Source organism: Chiloscyllium punctatum, chromosome 2 (genome assembly GCF_047496795.1).
Source record: "Chiloscyllium punctatum isolate Juve2018m chromosome 2, sChiPun1.3, whole genome shotgun sequence".
Taxonomy (NCBI): domain Eukaryota; kingdom Metazoa; phylum Chordata; class Chondrichthyes; order Orectolobiformes; family Hemiscylliidae; genus Chiloscyllium; species Chiloscyllium punctatum.
The window spans coordinates 17,198,658-17,213,197 of record NC_092740.1 but is presented as its reverse complement, the minus strand read 5'-3'; the positions used below and the strand labels follow the sequence as shown (position 1 = coordinate 17,213,197).

At 44.8% G+C, this 14,540-nt stretch overlaps 1 protein-coding gene across 1 annotated transcript in view; it reads left to right on the top strand.

The window, feature by feature from the left end:
- Window positions 1-14,540, top strand: part of LOC140494784 (probable ATP-dependent RNA helicase DDX60) — a 130,072-nt gene that overhangs the window by 46,247 nt on the left and 69,285 nt on the right. The window contains exons 12-16 of the mRNA XM_072594382.1: window positions 207-462; window positions 3,233-3,408; window positions 7,609-7,767; window positions 11,050-11,199; window positions 13,702-13,821. Coding sequence (XP_072450483.1) covers window positions 207-462; window positions 3,233-3,408; window positions 7,609-7,767; window positions 11,050-11,199; window positions 13,702-13,821 — 861 coding nt within the window. The remainder of the gene's footprint in view (window positions 1-206; window positions 463-3,232; window positions 3,409-7,608; window positions 7,768-11,049; window positions 11,200-13,701; window positions 13,822-14,540) is intronic.

Below are 14,540 nucleotides of genomic sequence, written 5' to 3'. Positions count from 1 at the left end.
GAACGTCAGGACTTCCTCTTCCCACTCAAAGACAGTGTACGACACCATCAGATTGGGTAGAGCTAGTCCAATGTTAATGTTAACTCTTTTAAGGGCCATTAGTTTACACAATGCTCCACGATTTTATTACATGTTAAGCTAATGTTAACAGCCATGAATATGCCCCCTCTAACTAACATGCTTTGTATAAACTTTCTCTGAGAAAGAAGAAGAAAAGTTCCGAACTCATCATCGAAGCTCATGAGAAGAAGAAGAAGGAAGAAGAGGAGAGAAAGGCCAAGGAACGCTGGAGCTCACTGCAAGACTCAATTCAGAAGGAGCTGAGCAATGATATCGACAAAGGGATTAAGACTCTGGAGAAGTTCCTGCAGACCTGTACCAGTGATAGTGTGAAAGTAACCGCTGAGATGGAGGCGAGTAAATACTGCTACAAGGCTTGGGCTGAACACTGCAGATCTAAAGGTAAGAACAACTCAGTCACTTCGGTTTCAATGATGTGTAATATTGTGTAAAATGGCTGCCAAGGTTCCTATGGCAACGAAGCTTCGCAAGTACCTTCTTGGCCGTCAAAGGCCTGCGTGTTGTGAGGTTGTGAATGGTGCTACTGCAATGCAAGTTCTTTGTGTTTTTGTTTTGGTTTGACCCTAAACATTCTCTTGCAAGTGTCAAGCTCCAGGTCACATGGTGGAGAAACTGATATCGGGAGGTCAGGGGTCACTCCGACAGAGTGGAGGTGTTCCACAGGACAGCATGATGCTTCAGTGGGCATCACAGTGGCTCAGTGGGGTGGCACAGTGACTCAGTGGTTAGCACTACTCCCTCCCAGCACCAGGGTCCCAGGTTCGATTCCTGCCTTGGGCAACTGTCTGTGTGGAGGTTGCACATTCTCCTGTGTCTCCGTGGGTTTCCTCCAGGGGCTCCAGTTTCCTCCCACAGTCCGGAGATGTACAGCTTAGTGAATTGGCCATACTAAATTATCCATATTGTTCAGGGATGTGTAGGTGAGGTGTATTAGTCAGAGGTAAATATCAGGTGGGGGGGGGAATGGGTCTGGGTGGGTTACTCTTCAGAGGGTCAGTGTGGACTTGTTGGGTCGAAGGGCCTGTTCTCACACTGTAGGGATTCTATTCTATGAATCAATCACACAGTCGGTGCTGGGTTTTGCTAATGGAAAGGAGATCACAGTGTGAGTGGTGGCTAAATTAGATTAGTTTGAAAGAAGTGCGAGTGAAACTTGCTTTCACCTGGAAGGTGTGTCTGGGGCCTTGGACAAAGAGGCAGAGGTGAACGGGCACAATTGGCTGGGAATGTATTTCAGAGGAATGAGCAGATGTTTGGGGTGATGGAGGAATGGACCAGGGTGTCACCGAGGGAATGGCCCCTGCAAAATGCTACCAGCGCTGGGGGGAGATGTGTTTTGGATGTGGCATCCTGCAGGAACTGGCAGAGGATGATCCTATAGACCAGTGAGGTGGAACAGGGGAACCCAGTTGCTGTCCTGGAAAGGAGTGGAAGTGGTAAGGGCAGAAGGTCGGCAGATGAGTTGGACATGGCTGAAGACCCGGTCGATAACAATGGGGAGGGGAAGGATCTTGGTTGAGGAGAAAGTCAGTCTTCTGGAAGGTGGCACCATTCCAACAGATGTGAGGGACGAGTTGGGAGAATGGGATGGAATCTTTGGAGAAGGAAGAGTGTGAGGAAGTGTGGTCAAGGAAACCAGAGGAGTCGCTGGGTTTGTAAACTTGTGCGCTGTTACTCACAGCAACTGGAGAGCAACTAGATCCTTTAGCGTCAAGTTGGATCACTCTTGATTCCTAGGTCTGATATTTTTACACCCAATAAAGTGAGTTGTCCACAGAAATGCTTTATCTTTACAAGAGAACAATACTTTTTCAAGTACACTCATGGTTTTTCTGTCCTGTAAAAGTACAGGTAGCCCCCACTTTTTGAAAGTTCATTTTATGGCACTTTGGTATTAAGAAAGGCCAACACTAACCAATAAAAATCCAAAGAGGATTTTCATTTTTATGAAAAAAGGTGAAATCTTTCCCATGTAAGTGAATACTTCTTTGCTTTGCGTCATTTCGGCTTACGAAAGGTTTCACAGGAACGCTTTACAGATAGCGGGGGATACTTGTAGAGTCCTACCAGATCATAGGGCTGCTGTCTCATCAGAGAGAGAGAGAGAGACAGAGAGAGAGAGAGACAGAGAGACAGAGAGACAGCTGATTTAACCTGAGGGTCACCACGCCTCGTATGAGATGGAGAGTCTTTGATGGTAGCCTCCGCCGACGATGGGGATAGAAACCATGCTGCTGGCATCATCGTACATCACAACCCAGCCAAGTGAGCTCACTGAGCCTCTCTCAGAGCAGGGCCCTGCTGATGAGGTGAGAGACTGTTAGATGATCCTGGAATCCCTATCAGACTCGGAGTCTACCCTCAGATTGACGAGCACAATAATATCATCCATTGCGTGGACTAATGACGAAGGGAAGTAAAAGCTGTTGAATGACTGTTGAATTGATTTTAGAGAGGGACGAGCAACCCAGAGGGGCCCGGCTAATATTCAGTGCACATGGTGGGGCCGAATGCCACTTTAGCAATTGGTCAAATTTAAATCCATTAATAAATCTTGAGCTGCTGTGGCCTCAGGTGGTCTCCCAGTCTTGAGCTGTGATCTCCCAGCCTCACAAACCTCCAGGTAAAGCCTGGCATAATCTGAAGCCAAGACCCGATGTGGACAGGAGACCTGGTGCCAGTGTGGTTGGGTTGGAAGACCATACTTCTGAACGTTTATTTCTGCAATGCTTGGACTATTTATTTCTCTGTTTTTCTAAGATTTTGTAACTGAATAATCTGTACCTAGGGACTTTGTACCTAAGGCAGCATTGTAAGCGGTGATTTATAAACTTTTCATTGTACTCAATAAAGCTAATTCTAAGTCTAATTCTAACTTCTAAAATCTGGAATTGAAATTTAGTCTCCGTGACGGTCATCCAAAACACCCATGTCTCTTTAGGGAGGGAAATCTGTTTCCTTTCCCTGGTCTGGCCTACACATGACTCCAGACCCACAGCAATGTGACTGACTCTTGGCTGAGCAAGCCACTCAGTTCAAACTCAAAAAGGGATGGATAACAACCATTGACTTTGTCAACGATGCCCAAAGCTCACAAAATTTTAAACCAAATCAAACTTAATGCTATTTGTTTCTTCCTCCTGAGGTGCAGGTTCTTCAACAGATGTGAAGATCGCAGTGCTTTTGATGCGAAGAATTCATAGTGTTCTGTACAGACATAAGGATCAGCTGAGCCCTAAAGAACTCAACGAGTTGGCACGTTACCTCAAAAATCTGGGATTCCCGAACCTAAGAGATACAGTTCTGGAGATGATAGACGAAGAACAGGTAATACTCAGTATCTCAGAGGGCTGGTGGTGTTGAGTGGCAATATGACAGGCCTACTAATCCAGAATGCCGCAGTAATGTTCTAGAGATGTGGTTTCGAATCCCACCACGGCTGACAGAGAAACTTGAAGTCAACAAAAAGTCTGGACTACAACGCCAGTCTAATGGAAACCATTAGGTAAAAACAATGACTGCAGATGCTGGAAAAACCAGATTCTAGATTAGAGTGGTGCTGGAAGAGCACAGCAGTTCAGGCAGCATCCGAGGAACAGGAAAATCGACGTTTCGGGCAATAGCCCTTCATCAGGAATAAAGCCTGATGAAGGGCTTTTGCCCGAAACATCAATTTTACTGCTCCTCGGATGCTGCCTGAACTACTGTGCTCTTCCAGCACCACTCTAATCTAGAATAATGGAAACCATTGCAAATTGTCATTTAAAAACCATCTGGTTCACTAGTGTCCTCTGGAGAAGGAAACCTCCTGTCCTTACCTGGTCTGGCCTACATGTGAGTCCAGACCCACAGCAATATGGCTGACTTCTAACTGCCCTCTGACATGAAAGTAGTTCAAAAAGGGGACTGTCCATCATCGTCTCCAGTGTTATTAAGGACAGGCAATAAATGCTGATCTACTCAGCGATTCCAGCAATGAATTTAACAAAAGAGACTCCCTTTGCTTTCTCAGTTTGATATGAAAGATTGCATTGCATTACTGATGTTCTGGCCAATATTTATGTCTATCTCAACATCAGCTACCACAATGCCAGATTATCTAACCCATTCCTTAAATTTCTTTCCTGGGATAAGGGTACCACCGGCAAGACCTGCATTCACAGCATCCCTACAGTCCAGATAGAGGCCAATTGGCCCATCACATCTGCGCCAACTCTCTAAAGGGCATCCCACCCTATTTCTGTAACCCCTGCATTTCCCATGGCTAACCCACCCAATGCACATCCCTGGACGCTATGGGACAATTTAGCATGGCCAATCCACCTAACCAGCTTATCTTTGGATTGTGGGCAGAAACAGGAGCATCCGGAGGAAACCCACGCAGATACAGGGAGAATGTGCAAACTCCACACAGGCAGTCACCCAAGGCTGAAATAGAACCCAGGTATCTGGCACGGTGAGGTGGCAGTTCTAACCACTGAGCACCTTGCCACATTTATCTGAATGCTTTTGAAATTAATCAGTGATAGTTTGTGGTCTTCATCACCAGCACTGGATTTGAGATCCAGTAGTTGCTCTGGTGGGATTTGAACCCATCTCTTCAGTTCTTGAGGCTACAAGTTACTAGAGTAGAGAGAGAGAGAGAGAGAGAGAGAGAGAGAGTAGCTTTTTATTTGTCATTTCTACTGTATACAACTGATACAGTAAAAACGAGGCAGCTTTCCTCCAGGACTAAGGGTGCTGCATGGACAGCACAAACTACAGAATTGTACATGGCATAAAGTACCTGAGAAGTACAAAACACACAAGTTATAGTGTAATAGAAGAATGATAAATAATAGACATTGTTCTAGCAGCAATTCAAAGTCATGCAAAGAATTTCAGATGGGAAAGAGTCTGATCTAACAGTGTTAAGGAGCCTAATGGCTTGGGGGAAGAAACTGTTGCCCAGTCTGGCCGTGAGAGACCGAATGCTCCAATGTCTTTTGCCAGATGGCAGGAGGGAGAAGAATTTGAATGAGGGGTGTATGGGGTCTTCCACAATGCTCTCAGCCTTTCGGATGCAGCGTGTGGTGATGTCTACTAGTCCAACTACGTTATTACCACAGCCCAACTCTACCAGCTTGATGTGTAATCATCGTTTAGTTGGCTTCAAACCTCTATGGGCTATCTTGAAATAGTGGACCACAGCCAGAGAAACAGTTATAGTCTTCTCCTCCAGGCGATATTATTCATTTACTCCACTCTGAACTCTACCACAGTCACCTCTTCAACTTCAGTTCTTTTCCTCTCTGTAAATTGCCCAAAATTGGCTCATTAAAAACAAACTGAAAACTTTACTGTAACAACCAGAGAGTGACACAAAATGTTAAATCATTTTGTTTCTGAACAAATCTCCAGTATTTATTTGTTAGTACACTATAGAATATGAGGGTTGCTGGCTAGGGCAGTGTTTATTGCCCATTCCAAATTGTTCAGAGGGGAATTAGGAAACAACAACATTGCTGGGGGCCTGGAGTCACATGTAGGCCAGACCAGATAAGAACATTAACCTGAGGTTCTGGATTGTTAGTCCAGTGACATTACCACTAGGCCCTTAAGTTAACTGCTTTATAGGCAGTTACTTTAATTTAAAAAGTGATTGAGAAGCCTGTGTACATAGATTGTGTCACTCCTCACTGGGTAATGTGCTGGAAATCAACCCCCAATATTCCTGGAGTCATCACAGATAAGTTTTTTTGAAAGAAAAACTCAAACTCATCAAAAACTATTGGATTCTTAGACCCAGGTTGAGAGAAAAGATCAGGTTTCTGTACTGAACAGGAATCACTATTTAATAAAGCTCATTGGAATCTAGCTACAAGTACACAATTATAAACTGGTAGCAAAGAATACAACAAAAGAAAATCACCTCTTATAAACTTTCTGTCTCACATACACACACACACACACACAGACACATTGTCTCTCATATACATACAGACACACTCTCTCTCACATAGAACACAACAAAAGAAAATCACCTCTTATCAACTTTCTCTCTCACATACACACACACACACACACATAGACTCTAATATACAGACATACACACACATTCACACAGATACATACACTTTCACACAGCCACATACAAACTCACAAATGCACACACCCACATGCACACACACTGATACATACACATACACTCACTCTCTCTCTCACGCACACACACACAAAGAAGGAACAAAAACACTTGGGTGGAGGGAAAACTGGTAAAACAGTTCCTTAGGTTTTGTTCACAAGATCTGTTGATTTTGTTGGTTTTTGTTGATTCGGAGATTTCTCCTCAACCTTCCTTTTTACGAATGTTTCTACTTGTTTGCAAGAGGCACGGGGTAGCTGGGTCACTTATGAAAGATCTTTAATTTATCTAACTCAAACTTACAGCTTGGAGCATCTGCTGAAGGAGAGGTAAGTTGGTTTTCTTCAGGTTTAAAGTGGCATATCACAGAGATCTGAGAGTTCCCAGCTGCCACAGATCTACTGGGTTCTCCTCTGGCCTGAACTAGCTTCTGTCTGTCTTGCTCACAGCCCAACCTGCTCAGCTACCTGACAGCCAATCACATAGCTGTTGCCAGGCAGAAGACCCTTTGGCATTGATAACTGGCCCCTCTTTGATTAACCAATCAGCTTCACTACCCATTGGCTTCAGTTCATCTGCACGTTGCTGGAACACAGCTACACAGACAGGGTTCACAATAAATATTGAATTCCTTTCAAATCACACAGCCACCCTTATAGATCACTGGGTTTCAAAACAATTTGTTCTCATTTCAGTTTCAGAAGGCACAAATATAAGAATACATGGTCTTTATAGCTGCAATTGAAAGGGATAACACTTATTCATGGTAATAATCTTAGATTAGCAACCCAAATATTATGTCACCACAGGCTCAAATCCTTGGTGTTTAACTTCAATGATTGTGATAATAAAAATTATGTTATAGTCGCGATTATTGTGTAATTTAAGCTGATTCTGTGAAAGTTTGAATGTCGAAAGAAAACCATCAAAGAAAACCATGAAAGCCGACAGAATTGTGAATGATGTAAGTCAGAAACCAAAACAGAAATTGCTGGAAAAGTTCAGCAGGCCTGGCAGCATCCGTGGAGAGAAATCGAGAGTTAATGTTTTGGGTCGAGTGACCCATTACTGAACCCAAAACATTAACTCTGATTTCTGTCAACCGATGCTTCCAGGTCTGCTGAGCTTTTCCAGCAATTTCTGTTTTGGTTTTGGTTCACTAATGCCCTCTGGTGAAGGGAAGGAGATCAGCCAAACTGACCCGGTCTGGCCTACACCTGGCTCCAGACCAAACTATTGACCGTGAACAATCCTGTGAAATGATGTCTCAGTTTAAGGGCAAACAGAGACGGACAGCAAGTGCTGGCTCATATCTCACAGAAGATTAAAGACAAGGCATTGACCCGTTTCTGTTTGCCAATCCAGATCACAATAAACTCACGCTTCATAAAATTTCACCACAGAAGCAAGAAATGAAAACAAAATCGAAGAATGATCCCAGGTTTCCAGTCGGTGTGGGGGCAGCCCGTTTTCAGCTGGAAAATATGGGTCCTTATCTATTCCGGGAGGAGAGGAAAGATCCGGATCCAAGGGTTCTGCACTTTATACCAGATTCATGGCAGGTAAAGTACTGCAATCAGTAGAACAATGCACAGCATTGTTATAAACCACTGTCCACTAATTTGAACAGTCAAAAATCTTTCTGAGTTGTGACCTGAATAGAAGCAGCCTGGTCATGTTGGTGATAATTGTCTAAATATCAATCGCTCCTCAAGGATTGATCCATTCTGTGGGTTACTTTATTTAAAGCAGCAAATAAAATGGTTTGTCCCATGAGGTGAGGTTGGGCAGGTTAAGTCTGTACCCACGACAGCTTGGAAGGATGAGAGGAGATCTAATGGAAACGTGTGAGATGCTGAAGGGGGGGTTGACAAAGTAGGTATAAAGAGGACACACTTCCTCACCTGGGGCAGAGTAGAACGAGAAAAAGGAAGCTTTAGGATAAGGGGCAGCAGATTTAAAACCGAGATGAGAAGAAATAGCGTCTCTCAAAGGGTCGTGAATCTCTGGCTTTCGCTCCCCCAGAGTCCCGGGGATTCTGAATAAATTTCAGGAGGAGACAGAGATTTTTAATTAGTAATGGGTTAAAGGGTTTGGAGGGCGGCCAGGGAAGTGGAGCTGGGGATGAGATGAGATCAGCCATAATCATATTAAAAGGCTGAGCAGGCTTGAGGGGCACAATGGCCGACTCCTGCTCCTAATTATTTAATGTCTTTAATGTATATTATAAAGCAGTCATTACCACTATGTATGCAGCACTGCAATCCCATAGCGGACTAAATGGCAGGCAGTATCGCAGCATTGTAGATACAGACAGATAACCGAATCCTGCATCGTTAAGGCGAGAGGAGGAAGATTTAAAAAGGACGTGAGAGGCAGCTTTTTTACACAAAGAGTGGTTTGTGTGTGGGATGAACTTCCAGAGGAAGTGGTGGATACAGGTACAGTTACAACATTTGAATAAGTCCATAAATAAAAAAATAATTGGTGGTATATGGGTCAAGAGCAGGCAGGTGGGACTAGATTAGCTTGGGAACATGGTTGGCAGGTGGGGCGAGTTGGACTGAGGGGTCATTTTCTGTGTTGTATTCCTCTCTTAAAGATAAGGTGCACATACAACAGGCAGGTGCTTAACACATTGCAGGATGGATTTTTAATGAGGGTTCTGATTGTGGTTTACGTGGGGTTAACGACAGCATCTGGAGTTGAACAGATGTAGGGGACATTAGTCACCACTCGAGAAGAACAAAGAAAATCAAATTGCTGCATTTTTCCTGAGAGTTTCACTCAGCTGCCCTGCTGTTTGCAATAAATGTTGGTGTTCCTTGTCTGATGAAACAGTATGTGGTTCATATTTCACAAGTTTGAGGCCCATTTTCAATAACGAATTAGCAAGATGAAACATCCCTGATGTTGTAGACTGTGGCAAGGTGCTTCACAGTATCAACATTAATCAGGTTTTGACACTGAGCTATATTCCCAGCCAGATCATGAAAATGTTGGTCAGAGGAGCAGAATATTATTTAGAGAGAGTTTAAAAGGCAGAAAGGGAGGGAATTCTGAAGGTAACTGAAGGCTTGGCCATCACTGACAAGGGAATTTGTGGAGTCCCCAACATGGCCGCTGTCTACTTTGGCTGCTAGGATTGGTCAGGCAGCTCCTAAACCCCCCGGAGGTGCACAGAGTCACTAAGCGATTCTTGAGCTCACCTCCTGCCTCATTAGAATCCCTACATTGTGGAAAAAGGCCATTCGTCCCATCGATGAGTATCCCTGCTAGACCCAGATCCCCACCTCCATCCCCAACACCCTGGAATTATGCCATTACAAAGTGTAGCAAGAATGGATTTGGGGTCGGGATCCAGAAATTTGACTAAATCTCAGGATCCCAGAAACACCGTGTTCCAATTTTGCTACTCAATCAGAAATTAGGCTGAAACTTGCTAACACACTGCCTTTGTGGAGGCCAGCAACATCTCCTGCCCTGAGCACCCCTTTGTGTGCACTTCTGGTCTTGTACCTTGAGAAAGGACAGTCTTCCTGTAGAGAGAGTCCAGCGAAGGTTCACCAGACTGATTCCCAGGTTGACAGGACGGATATATGAGGAAAGACTGGATCAACTGGGCTTGTACTCACTGGAATTTAGAAGAATTGTGGGGGTGGGGGATGATCTCATGGAAATGTATAAAATACTGACTGGACTGGATAGGCTTGATGTGGGAAAAATGTTCCCGATGTTGGGGAAGTCCGAAACTAGGGGTCACAGACAAAGAATAAGGGGTAAACCATTCAGGACTGAGCTGAGAAAGAATGTCTTTACTCAGAGAGCTGGGAACCTGTGGAATTCTCTCCCACAGGAAGCTGTTGGGGCCAGTTCATTAGATATTTTCAGGAGGGAGCTGGATATTGTGGCTAAAGGGATCAACAAGCATGAGGAGAAAGCGAGAAAGGGATACTGAGATTGCATGATCATATAGAATGATGGTGCAGGAACAAAGGGCCAAACGGCCTACTCCTGCACCTATCTTCCATGTTTCTATGTTTTTCTATGATGACAAGAGGCAGGTGCTGGAAGCTTGACCAAACTGTTACCAGGAGTGAAGGACTTCAGGAGATTGCACTATTCTGCAGAGAGCAGAAACTGTGTTGTTCAAATCATGTGTTTGCTCCCTTTCCCCAACTTTGCAATGGCTCTAAGTCCACTCCCCTGTAAAACATACTTCACCTCAAGGAAACCTCATCCACAAAAATATCTGCTTCTAGCACAGAACCTGAATATAACGATAGCCTGTGGTATTATTGTTAGACTAATCACTCAGAGTCCCAGGTAACATTGGATAGGCATATGGAGGATAGTGGGCTAGTGTAGGTTAGATGGGTTGGATTGGCGCAACATCGAGGGCCAAAGGGCCTGTACTGCGCTGTATTGTTCTATGTTCTATGTTCTATGTAACGTCCTGGGGACTCAGGTTCAAATCCTGTCATGGCAGATGGTGGAATGTGGACTTGATTTTAAAAAAAATTTGTGCTAGGAATCGAATGAATCCTTTGCCAATTGTTGGAAAAACCCACCTGGTTCACAAATGTCCATTCGGGAAGGAAACTGCCATCCTGACCTGGTCTGGACTACATGTGACTCCAGACCTACAGCAATGTGGTTGACTCTTAACTGGCCTCTGGGCAATTAGGGATGGGCAATAAGTACTGGCTTGGCTAGCAATGACCTCATCTCACAAATTAATAAAAAGATAACAGAATCTCCCTTCTTGTGACAGACACACCGGGGGTGGTGAAGATGCGTGTTAAGTTTGAGTGTTCCCTGATGTTTCTGTGGTTGAATTTCAGAGGGAGCTGTTGGATGCTGTGGACAACAATGAATCTGCAGTGATTGTAGCACCAACCTCATCAGGGAAAACCTATGCATCATACTACTGCATGGAGAAAGTACTGAGGAGCAGTGACACTGGCATTGTGGTGTACGTTTCACCTACCAAGGTAAGGAGTCTCCTCCTAAACACAGCTGGGCGACAGAGAAAGAGCATTTATGAGTCAAAGTGTTTTACAGCAAGTACTTTCCAAGTGCAGTCATTGCTGTAATCTAGGAAATGGAGTAATTTCCCTGCAGATTTGTTTTTCTACACCCTTCCTCCAGTGGGTGCTCTATGGACTACAATGTAATTGTACGCTTTTCATTTCTTAGCTCGAGACAAATCCATTCTGTCCTTTAATCTTCTTGGACTTCCCCTTTCTCCAGCCTGCTATGCTCTCCTCAATCAAGATGTGGAGGAGCTGGTGTTGAACTGGGGTGGACAAAGTTAAAAATCACACAACACCAGGTTATAGTCCAACTGGTTTATTTGGAAGCACTAGCTTTCGGAGCGTTGCTCCTTCATCAGGTAGCTGTGTCAGCACTCCAAACGCTAGTGCTTCCAAATAAACCAGTTGGACTATAACCTGGTGTTGTGTGATTTTTAACTTTGTCCTCTCCCAAATCAACACAACTACCCTTCCCCTTATATTTCTTTCTTTGCTGAGCACCTTGTACCCAGGAATACTTAACACTCAGTCAGAGAATTGTAGAATCCCTACAGAGTGGAAGCAGGCCACTCGGCCCGTCGAATTCACACTAATTCTCCGAAGAGCTGAGCTGTTAGTATTCTCTGAATATGCGATCCACACATCATTAAATCTGGCGGACGTAACATAGTGTCTCTAGCTATTGCTTGAGCTCTGAAACCTGGAATCCCGTGTTTCTGCAGCAAGCGTTCTTCTAGGACACTGGTAGTGTCCATGACTTCCCATTTAATTATGGGCCATGCATTCCACTCGACTGAGCTGAGCTACCATATCTTACAATTACTTCCATTATGTTAACTTTACTCTACTTTGGATTACTTGTATGATTTTGTTACATTCACCCTGACTTTTTTTCCTCATTTCTTGAGTTTCTCAATGAAATTTTCTTTAAAAATAGTACACTTCTAACATTTGCAGTAGTTCTAAAACAGTCCTGAACAACACTGTCTTCCCAACCAATGACTTTGTAGATTTTCTGTGATGTCCTGAATGTCTTTTTCTCTACTCTCCCTTTGAACTCAGAGTAGACCAGATGCATGTAGTTGAATGGTTTAATCTCTCCAACTCTGTAAGCGATGTCGGCCTCAAAAAGGTATGGCCACTCTGCACAGCTTACTGTTCTGAGCTGCTCCCTCACATTTTTCTGAAGCTGACTCCCTGGCAATGTTCCCTCTATATTGTGCCATTTGTATGTGAATCTCGAGGATCAACGCATGTTGGTTGGCAAACCAGCGTTGCTCGCAGTATTGACGTTTTGTTTCCGTAATTTACCTTGGGGGCTCACTCAGGGGAAATGACTTAGTGGTATGCTGCTCCCTGGTAAATTAACGTTGACTTCCTCTGGGTGCTCCTTTCATATACTCATCAATAGCAGTCCCAGCAGAAACGCTTGCCTTATGGCGGCGTGGTTGGCACGGTGATTAGCACTGCTGCCTCACAGCACCAGGGACCCGGGTTCAATTGCCGCCTCAGGCAACTGTCTGTATGGAGTTTGCACATTCTCCCCGTGTGTGCGTGGGTTTCCTCCGGGTGCTCCGGTTTCCTCCCAGAATCCAAAAAAAAAGTGCAGGTTTGGTGGATTGGCTATGGTAAATTGCCCGTAGTGTTAGGTGAACGGGTAAATGTAGGGGAATGGGTCTGGGTGGGATGCTGTTCGGAGGGTCGGTGTGGACTTGTTAGGCCGAAGGGCCTGTTTCCACACTGTAAGTAATCTAATCTAAACACAATTAAACTTTCATTGAAAGTAGAGTCTCAGATAATGAAGAAGGCCTTTGGTATGCATTCCTTTACTGGTCAGAGAGTTGAGTATATGGGTTGGGAGGTCATGTTATGGCTGTTAGGCCATGACATCGGTTGGGCCACTTTTGGAATATTGCATGCAGCTCTGGTCTCCCTCCTATTGGAAGGATGTTATGATACCTAAAGGGTTCAGAAAAAATTTACAAGGATATTGCCAGGGTTGGACGATTTGAGCTATAGGAAGAGGCTGAACAGGCTGGAGCTGTTTTCCCTGGAGCGTCGGAGGCTGATGGGAGACCTTAAAGAGGTTTATAAAATCATGAGGGGCATGGATAGGGTAAATAGATAAAATCCTTTGCCTGGGGTGGGCAAGTCCAGAACTAGAGGGCATAGGTTTAGGGTGAGAGGGGAAAGATATAAAAGAGACTTAAGAGGCAAAGTTTTCACACAGAGGGTGGTACGTGTATGGAATGAGCTGCCAGAGGATGTGGTGGAGGCTGGTACAATTGCAACATTTAAGAGGCAATTGGATGGGTATATGAATAGGAAGGATTTGGAGGGATATGGGCCGGGTGCTGGCAGGTGGGACTAGATTGGGTTGGGATATCTGGTCGGCATGGACGGGTTGGACCGAAGGGTCTGTACAGCTCTATGACTCTATCATCTGCTTCCTTTTGTTAGGCCCTTGTCAATCAAGTGGTGGCAACTGTCTATGGAAGATTTACCAAATCATTACCCAGTGGAATGGTGGTGTGTGGATACTTCACGAGAGATTATCGTGATCATATTCATGACTGCCAGGTGAGTTTGTGATTCTAACAGAACATAACAGTTGGTTGGATGGTTCTAAATTCCCAAAGGTAGAAGAATCTTCCGAATCCAATTATGCTTTGAATATAATTGTGCTTTGCATACCCACATGTATCGGGACTAAGGAAGGGGTCAAAGGTATCAGAGTTGGCAGGAATCAAGACCAAGATCAGGTCAGAATTGTTACAGTGGAGATGGAGGAGAAAGTGAGGACTGCAGATGCTGGAGATCAGAGCTGAAAATGTGTTGCTGGAAAAGCGCAGCAGGTCAGGCAGCATCCAAGGAACGGGAGAATCGACGTTTCGGGCATAAGCCCTTCTTTTATGCCCGAAACGTTGATTCTCCTGTTCCTTGGATGCTGCCTGACCTGCTGCGCTTTTCCAGGAACACGTTTTCAACAGTGGAGATGGAGCCATTCAGCCCACTCTGCCTGCTCTGCTATCTCCTGCCAATCTCCTACTCTCCCCCCATACGGTCACACATCTAATAACCACCCAATGCCTGCCTTACTGACCCTGCCTCCACCACATTTCCCGGCAGTGCATTCCAGACCCGAACTATTCGCTGACTGATCTCACGGATTGGTGGAGCAGACCGAGAAGTGCCAACAGTTGCTCATGTATGTGCATCCCAATCCTACTGGTACCATGGCGATGCCACGGGCTCAACCCCTATCAAGTGGGTCTGGAGTCATGAGCACATCTAGACTG